Below are 9,443 nucleotides of genomic sequence, written 5' to 3' on the forward strand. Positions count from 1 at the left end.
TGAGCCTGGAGTGGAACCCTGGCTAGGGAAACCTACCCACCTCCCATAGCTGACCTTGGCTGAGTGCCCTGGGTGCTGTGGGGTGAGAGCAGTAAACAGCAGCAGCCCACTGAGAGTGTAGACCTCTTGGCACAAGAGAGCTCCATGCGTCCTGGTGTGCTTTCTGCTGCTGGGATAAACACCATGACCAAAAGCAACTTGAGGAGGAAAGGGTTTATTTGAGTTTACACTGTTACACTGGAGTCCGTCATTCACAGGGAGCCAAGGCAGGAACTGAAGCAGAGATCGTAGAGGAAGAAGGCTGCTCACTGCTTGCTTTTCGTGCCTTGCTCAGCTTGTTAATGATACAAACCCAGCACCAGGGGTTCCCAGGGGTGGCACCATCCACAGAGGTCTGGGCCCTTCCACATCAAACATTCATCAGGAAGATGGCCCTCAGACATGCCCGTAAGCCATATTGACAGAGGCAATATCTCAGTTATGGCTTCTTCTTTTCGGCTGACCCTCTTTTCAGTTTGTGTCATGTTGATAAAGCTAGCCGGCATACTGTTCGAATCCCTGCACTAGGAGACGTAAGACCAGAGTCTAGCATAGTGCCAGGCATCCTTAGGGTGACCCCCAGCTCTCCTTGAAGTGCTTTTTTTTTTTAATGGTTGTTTTACAAGAATGGATCCTGCTGAAGATGAGACTCGGGATTTTCTTCATACTCTACCCAGAGCCACACCCCCAGTCCCCTGACTGGGGACTCTGGGCAAGGGCTCTGCCTTGAGCCACGTCCACAGCATTTTGTTCTTAAATATTTATTTATTTATTTTAAAATATGTATTTATTTTATTTATATGAGTACACTTCAGAGGGCTTCGGAACCCATTACAGATGGTTGTGAGCCGCCATGTGGTTGCTGGGGATTGAACTCAGGACCTCTGGAAGAGCAGTCAGTGCTCTTAACCGCTGAGCCATCTCTCCAGCCCTGAAGTGCTTTTTTGAGAAAGCTCAGTGGTGCATGTCCTAGTGCATACCTGTAATTCCAGCACTTGGGGGGAGAGGCAGAAGGATCTGGACTTTGAAGCCAGACTGGACTAGTTCCAAGACTGACTGAGGTCTATAGTAATACCTTGTCTGAAAAACCCAAGCAACCAACCTCCTGCAACATCAAGTCCTCTCCTATAAGCAAGAAGCAGCTCTTCTCCTAACGGTCTGGCTTACTGTTTGCTGTTTGCACCGCTTTAAAACCATTATCTGTAATCGCCTGCAATTTCCGGCTCTTGATTTAGCCATTTCTTTATTGTTCCTCTTTAGTAATATTTACTTACAGAACCACAATCTGCTGTTACAATCAAAGGTCAAAACCAAACATAAAAATGGGGATAGAGGCCATGTTTAAAAAATGAAAAACAAAACCACCTAATGCCTGCCTGGGTGGTTCTTACGTATCCCGACCATCAAACGACCTAGAACTGCTTCCCAAGTGTTTTTCTACTTTGGGGCTTGATGACGTCTTCAGTCCGTCATTCTTGCAGAATGGTCCTTGGCTTCCTAGAAACAGCTTGCTCTGGGAGGTAGCCCTGAAGTATTCATGCACTTAGTTCTGTGGAAGGTGACTCATTCAGGTGATACTGTCCCAAGAGGAAGGGTGAGGGTGCCAGCACCATCAGCTGCTTCCGTCCAATTAGAATCAGACAGTATCTTCTCTCCCCGTTCCAGGAAGTTAAGCACACTACAGGATCTGTCTGTGTTGGAAGCCCAGAGGCAGCAGGTATTGTTGGAAAGATGGTGGAAGAGGAGAGTGAGTGGGAGAGACTCAGCCCCCTAGCAGGACCCCTAGGAGGGGTCTTATGAGGAAGAGCGGGAGCAACAATGAAGGAGAGAGCCTCATGATAGACTGGAGCCCTTTAGAACCTAGGCATTTGATTCTCATTTTTTTATTTTTAAAGATTTATTTATTTTATGTATATGAGTACACTATTGCTCTCTTCAGACACACCAGAAGAGGACATCAGATCCCACTACAGATGGCTGTGAGCCACCATGTGGTTGCTGGGAATTGAACTTAGGACCTCTGGAAGAGCAGTCCGTGTCTCATTTTATTTTTTGAGACAGGATTTCACTATGTATTCCTGGCTAGCCTGGACCTCTCTATGTAGAATAGGCTGGCCTCAGACTTACCTGTCTCTGCCGCTTGAGTTCTGGGATTAAAAGTGTGTGTTGGGCTCCACTTTTAATTAATTAATTTTTGAGACAGAGTTTCACTGTCTTTCCTGGAACTCACTATGTAGACCAGGCTGGCCTGGAATTCACAGAGGTCCTCCTGGCTCTGCCTCTTCAGTGCTGGGATTAAAGGCGTGCACCACTGTATCTAGCTAATGTGATTACAAGGTGTGAATGTGCATGTGAACTCGGGTACATGCCCCATATGTCGGTCACAGGACAATCCTGGCTGTTGGTACTCACCTCTACCTTGTTTCTGTAGGGTCTTTAGCTGTTCAGCATAACTGTGTGCATGTCGCTGTGTGCACCAGGCTGGCTGGCAGGAGAGCTTGCAGGGATTTCCCCACTTATGTCTCCTATTGCACACAGGCTTGGTGGAGTTACATACAGGCCGCTACTGCATCCAGTTTTACAAGGTTTCTGGGATGTGAATCTGGTCTTCAAGCTTGTTCTGAGAGAGCTGTATCCACTAAACCAGCTCAGCCTGAGAACCTATACATTTTTTCATCATTGAATCTTTTTCTCAAACATTTACCACTTTAATACAGAATGAGAACTCACATATTGAAGGGGAGATGAGACCTTTATTAACTTCTATTTATAAGCACTTATAATTACTCAAGCAAAATATTAAGATGTAGAGACAGGGAAAAGGCACAAAGAACCTACCAGAGCCCCCAGAATGCACTAGACTTCCTGCAGCCACCTTCTCTTCATGGTGAGGGCATGAGTATGTGGGAAAGCGGGTTTGTTCTACCAAGACAGCCCCACCCACCTGAGCCTCAATAAGACGAGGTTCTGGAAGGGCTGGGATGGCAGGTCAGGAGGTTAGAATTTGCTGTTGTAGAGGGTGACGACCCACTTGGGTACACGGAGGAAGCCAGGCAAGAAGGAGTTCAGCCATCCCAGGCTGGAGACTTGTGAGAGGGCATAGCCCAGAGAAAAGTAGTCTTTGACAGGGCGGCCTGGGAATAACAGAAGGGAAGGTAGACCCTTATTTCGTTCTTCTTGGACACCCCAACTCTGGCTGAAAAGTTGGGAGAAAGGAGCAGGGCACACAGTCATTGGTTAAAGCTGGCCCAGGGCAAACACTTACCATCGATATCCTTAAGGCCATAGCGCCGAGCAAGGTCACAGGACGGCAGCACCTTCCCGCTCAAGTTCAGGATATTGGGGTCTGTGGGCACACATATGGTTAAGATGGTGGGCATTGGGAGTGGTGCCGAGTGACGACAGTGGACTGGGACAGAGTGTGGCTGTGTTATGCACTGCAGCCCTGAGCAGACGCTCTCTGTGCTCACACAAAGGCTCCAGCCCACACTACCCGGCAGGAGATCATAGCAGACCCCAACCAGGAATCCTGCCCCCAGAGCTCCAACAGACAGAAAAGGCAACAGTGTCTAGTCATCTCCCACACCAAATTTAGGAACTGGCTGTGAGCGCCCCAAAGATGGACTTTGTCACTAAGTGCCATCATCACCTGTTGCCAAGGCCACCACACACTTGCCACTCATTTCTGGACTTTCGGCTGATGAGAAATCTGGTTTCATCTAAAAAACAGGTTGAAAAGTTAGGGGTTATTTTCCAAGAGCGCTGCCTGTGCCTTCGCCACTGTCACCTTCTGTCCCAGACAGACACAAACCCTAGGCAGGACGCGCACGGCCATGTCTTAGAAAGCGTTACAGCTCCCTTCCCCACGCATAAGCGGAAGGATCAAAGCGTCCCAAGTAGTGTCTAGACCTTCTAGGTCAGGGCAAGGTCACTATGTGGGCTTTGGTGTCAGGGAGCCTGTCCTGTTATGACATCTACCATGGAGCACATTTCCCTCCTTCCTGTCATTTCTCATTGAGAGGGACTGAGCCTATCCCAGCTCACTTAAGCAAATGCTCTACAGCCACACTTTCAGCCCTGGGTCAAGATGCTTAGGCTCTCTGGGTTTCCACGTCACTGTCTATAAAATGGAGCTATTAACTGCTTTAGAGGATTAAAAGAAGTAATGTGCTGTGTGCTCAGCCTGTGTCTGTCTGCCCTAGGAAGTACCTGGTACGTGGGAACAACTACTCTTTCTCGCTTTATTAGTCTCACTATGTAGCCCTGGCTGGCCCAGACCTCAGTCAGGTTGGCCTTGAAGTCCCACAGATCCCCTCGCCCCTGCCTCGTGAGTGGTGGATTACAAACAGACTGCCACCCCAGGCCCTGCTTACAGTTGTCACTGCTCTCGAGACTGGAGAGCTGCCTCTGCTCTGTTTCCCCTCCCCTTCCCTTGCCAACCTTCTTAAATAGAGGGTCCTCAGGAGTATCCTCTTTTGCCATAAACTCCTTCACCATTTCTGTTTGCACCAGCCCTGGCCACAGAGACACGTAGCTGACTCCGTGACGCCGTAGCTCATGGGCACAGTCAGCAGCCAGTCTGTCACACTATGGAGGGAGAGAAGGCAGAAATGAGACCCTGGATACCTGCCCACCTCACCTTCCTCTGAGTCTAAGAGGATACCCCAGGCCCCCATCCTTCTCGAGGGCCCTGATGTTTCTGCCACCATCTTCCCACATTTGATACCTACTCTGGCAGATGAATAGAAGTCCACACAAAGGACGATCAGTGCATGGGACAGAGAGAGAGGGGGGGGGGGAGGGAGAGGTGAAGGTCTTACTACTCTGACAGCTGTGGACCATTACCAACCGTCAACACTGCTGTGTACCCCCCAACTCCTGTGCCTTGATCCTTACCGCAGCTTTGCCCACACCATAAGGGACATTGAACATATGCTGCAGCCCCCCAGGGGAGGAGACAATCACGATGAGTCCTTTGCCAGCTGGCACCATCAGCCGTGCCCCATACACAGAGCATAAGTAGTGGCCTCTAGACAGGGTCAGGGAAGAAGAAGAAGAAGAAGAAGAAGGAATGAATTGTGTGAATGCTGGTTCAGTTGCTTCTCAAGTCCTCAGTATCTGTGGTCAGTATAGAGGCTGCATAGCAATAGCTGAAGACCAGGGAAATCAGGTATAGGCCATTCCAAGGGAAAACCTGATACAATTAATGGTAGACAAGAGAGAGTATGCATGACATATAATGGGGCTCTTGCACCGTAAACATAAGATAGTTCTTGGGTGTGTCAAGCCATGTATCTGGTCAGCTGGGTTCATGGAACAAACTTATAATCTCAGCACCATGAAGGTGAAGGCGGGAGAATTGGGACACCCTTGGCTACACAGTGAGTTTGAGGCCAGCTTGGGCTAGATGAGACCATGTAATAAAATGAGCAGATGAGATGAATAGAAAGTTCTCAAAGAAGAGATGCAAATAGCCACATAAATACCCAGAAAATGTTCGATAACCATAGCCACAAGGGGAAATGTAAATTAAAACTAATTTCAGATTCCATTTCCTCCTAGTCAGAGTGGCTTTCATCAAGCAAACAGTTCCCAAGGGCCGGTGATGGTGTGGGCAAAGGAGAAGCCTAGTCACTGCTGATGGCGAGACAGGGATTTCTCAGAAACAGACAGATCACCACCCAACCTCCCTACACTTGGGCAGGGCTCTAAGTGAACAAACCACACAGAGATTTGCATCTTTACAGCTGACCTACTCACAACAGTCTAGAGATAGAACCAACCTAGATGTCCATCCACTAATGGGTGGATAAATGGAGTGGAGAAGGTGGTACAGATACAAAATGGAATTTTATACAGCTGTAAAGAAAAGGGTGTGGGGTTGGAAGGAGTGACGAGGATGTGAAAAAATAAATTAATGGGAAGAAGAAGAAAAATGAAACCACCTCTTTTGCAGGAAAATGGATACAACCAAAAACCAATTATTATTGTGGTTACTATTTCTGAGATAGGGTCTCTTTACATAGCCCTGGGTGTCCTGATACTAGTGTACCATGCTGGCCTCAAACTCACAGAGATATGCCTGCCTCTGCCTCCTGAGTGCTGGGATTAAAGGCGTGCACCACCACATCTGGCAAAGTAAGCTCGACTCAGAAAGGCAAATACCATGTTATCTCTCATATGTGGACCCTAGGTTTAAAACTATACATGTATACACACGTATACAGGGAAGGAAGCTCTCTGAGGAAGGTGGGAAATAGAGAGGGAAACAGGAAACAAGTGACAGGACTAACGGGAGAAGAGAGACCTCGCTGAGAGGCGAGGGATGGAGAGGGCAGCAGGGCTGAGAATGAATTAGAAGGAAGTAGAATGACACGTGTGGAGTGATCACAACCGACAGGGGCATAGACACGCTACATTAATTGGTCCATCCTTTTAATCATTTGAGCTTTCCTTCTAATAGTTTTTTAAAACATAGCCCATGGGCTGTGTGCAACACTGAGAGAATCCTCCTTCTGGGACTTGTACTTGGATGGGCAAAGAATGAGGCTGGAACGAGGCTGCCATCTTGTCAGAAAACCCTGAGTTGGGAGGTAGGGCATGCCTTTAATCCCAGCACTTGGCAGGCAGATCTCTGAGTTCACGATCAGCCTGGTTTATAGAGAGAACTTCTGGACTGCCAAGGCTACACGGAGAAACCCTGTCTCAAAAACCAAACCAAATCAAACCAAAGCAAAAAAGACAAACTGAGACAAAGCAAAGACTGCCATTCCCAGGCTGAGGTGGCTCAGTAGGCAAAGGCTGCTTCCTGTGCAGGCCGGGAAAGCCAAGCTCAAGCCCGAAACTCACAGAAAGATGTGGAGAAAGAGAACTGACTCTCTGGACTTGTCTTCGGATCTCTGCATGCACCAAGGTAGGCACAGAAACACACCTACACACCCCTATCACATATGCATGCTCACGTACACACGTGGGGGAAAAAAAAAGGTTATATTCTTAGGTGCAAACCCACAGGCATGGGACTTCTCCAGGAGTAAGTGGGACAAATGGAGTAGAACGGAGTTGAAAGAGATGGGGAAGCCAGAGGAGAAAGTCCTTATAGGAAAAGGCCCAGGCTCTGGGGCTACTAAACAAGAGGAGCCCAGGCTCTGGCAGTGAAGCACACACCTGAGTCCAACATTGTTTATGTCATCCCAAATGGAGGCAGGCACTTCCCAGAAAGACTTGTTGGTGGTGTTCAGGATTGCCTAGAAGACATAAGGGTGACTGATTGGCATGAAGGTATAAAGGGCTGGCTAATGGGACCACGAATGGAGATAAAGACTCAAGGGTGGATTTGGAATGTAGAGTTGGATCGAGTTAAAAGGTTACCTGGACGCCAGCATAGGCATTATTGACCAGAACATCTAGCCGCCCTTTCTGTTCCCGATCTACTTGCTCGAACAGGCTTTTCACTTCACTCTCCTGGCTTGAATCACACACCACGGGTACACACCGGCCCCCGAGGGACTGTGCCTGGAGAGGGACAGCGAGGATGAGTTCACAGCAGTGTCACTTTCCGAACTCCAGTGAAGTTTAGGAACTGAGAGCTCAGGACTCAGCCAACAGCTGGGACATGGCCATGCAATGGCTCCCTCTGGTGTCCGCTTTAGGAATTTCACCACAATGGCACCTCCCACAACAGAGCAAGGTACATTGGACTTCAGATTTAACATCCGCTTTCACTGAGGGCTACCATATGCAAGACCTTACTTTGTAATTATTCTGCTAATTCCAGGCAAGAGATGAGGCATGGCGTCCACTCTCAGACAGAAGTAACCATCCTCTTTGTCCTTTCCGACTCCCTTGCTGCTCACTTGGAATTCTTACTCAGCCTCTGCTCCTTCCCTCACTCAACCAATGCTCTGACTCCACAGTGAAAAACTAAAGCTATTAGGCATAAACTACTGCTACTTCCTATTTTGCCTTGCCTCTGAAAAATGTGACCCTCCCACCAGAGGAAGAAGAGTACCTATTCTCCAGGGGTGAGCCCAGGGTCCTGCTTCTGTCCTGCTCAAACTGCAGCAATGCCTCGCCTGACTTCAAGTCTTTTTCTTCAAGTCACTTCTTCACAATCCAGCCAGGGTGAACTATCTAAAACTTAAATCGTCTTCTAACTGGATCACCAATCTAAGCCAACTAAAGCCTAAGAGCTTTTTTGAGAGGGTCTTACTACATAGCTCAAGCTGACCTTCAACTTGAAATCTCCTGGCCCAATGTCTCCAGTGCTGGGTTATATAGGCATGCATGCCATGCCGGCTTTTTTCCTCCCCACAAGGTCTCACTCTGTAGCCGGTTTGGAACTCACTATGTAGACCTTGAAATCACAGAGAGGTTCTGGCTCCTGAGTGCTGGCATCAAAGGCATGCAAAACCCAATGCCAGGGAAGAGGAAAATTAGAGGAAGCCACCAGTACAATTTTTTTTTCTTTGCAAAACCTGAAACTCTCAAACAGAAAGATTTTTCTTCCCATTAAGCTCTCTTGGTAGAAAAAAAATCAATCCTAGATTATTATTTATGGTATTCAGTAAACATTGCGATTTGTTGGGGGGGGTATAGTAATCACAGTGATTAATTCAGGTGGTCACTTACCTCCTGGGCAGTAGCTCTAAGCGTATCCAGATGGCGGCCGGTAATGTAAACTGTGGCACCTGCTTTGCAAAGCTGTAAGGCAATGCCACGGCCAATACCCCTGGAGGCACCAGTTACCACACACACTTGGCCCTTCATAGGCGCTACCATGACTCACATCAAAGGGGATATCTGTGGAGGTAAAGAGTCGCTTTGAGGGAATCCTGTAGATTGTGTGCTGAATCCAGGTCTCTGTGAGGGCTAGACAAGTTTGGACTATTTTGAGGGGAGAGAAATTTGACAGAAGGATACCTGAGTCAAAGTCTCAGGCCAGGCTGTCCTTTTAGGAGAGTCCCAGGACTCTCCAGCGTTACACACAATACTATCACGAACCTCTGAGTGAAGCTGACTTGGTAGGGAATCTGGCAATGCAGCCTAACAGGGTATGGCCACGAAGAGTCCTGGGCTCTCTGGAGTTCTGGCTACCCGTCCAGACCCACGGAGAACCGCGAATCCCTGACCCCTGAAGTGGTCAGAGCCTTACCAGCAGCAGACGCAGCCTCTGGGTTTCTTTCTGCCCAGATCGCCAGATCTATAGTTTGAGAACTTTGATTCTTGCCACGTTGGAGTGCGTGCCTGGATGGAAGTCCGGGTGCGGATAACGATGATATGGAACCAGTCAAAGATAGCCCTGGAGTTCCAGGGTCAGACCCAGTGGGGTGGAGTCCGCAAATGGGGAAGGGCGACCTGCAGCCACGCCCATCATGCCCTCCCGCCCGCCCCGTCGCAGACTC

At 48.6% G+C, this 9,443-nt stretch overlaps 1 protein-coding gene across 2 annotated transcripts; it reads right to left on the reverse strand.

Moving 5' to 3' along the window:
- Positions 1-2,772: 2,772 nt before the first annotated feature.
- On the reverse strand, positions 2,773-9,437 carry Dhrs1 (dehydrogenase/reductase (SDR family) member 1). Of its 2 annotated transcripts, none has more exons than NM_026819.3 (9): positions 9,194-9,437; positions 8,671-8,841; positions 7,411-7,554; positions 7,207-7,286; positions 4,936-5,068; positions 4,480-4,626; positions 3,689-3,758; positions 3,305-3,385; positions 2,773-3,173 (listed from the first exon to the last, which is right to left on the reverse strand). In NM_026819.3, the coding sequence occupies exons 2-9, from the start codon at positions 8,818-8,820 to the stop codon at positions 3,037-3,039; spliced, it is 942 nt and encodes a 313-aa protein (NP_081095.2). In that variant the 5' UTR covers positions 8,821-8,841; positions 9,194-9,437; the 3' UTR covers positions 2,773-3,036. The 2 variants fall into 2 exon arrangements, with proteins under 2 accessions (NP_081095.2, XP_030103746.1); XM_030247886.1 differs by having other exon boundaries at positions 9,043-9,204.
- Between the last annotated feature and the right edge of the window lie 6 nt (positions 9,438-9,443).

The sequence above is a fragment of the Mus musculus genome, chromosome 14, assembly GCF_000001635.26.
Source record: "Mus musculus strain C57BL/6J chromosome 14, GRCm38.p6 C57BL/6J".
Taxonomy (NCBI): domain Eukaryota; kingdom Metazoa; phylum Chordata; class Mammalia; order Rodentia; family Muridae; genus Mus; species Mus musculus.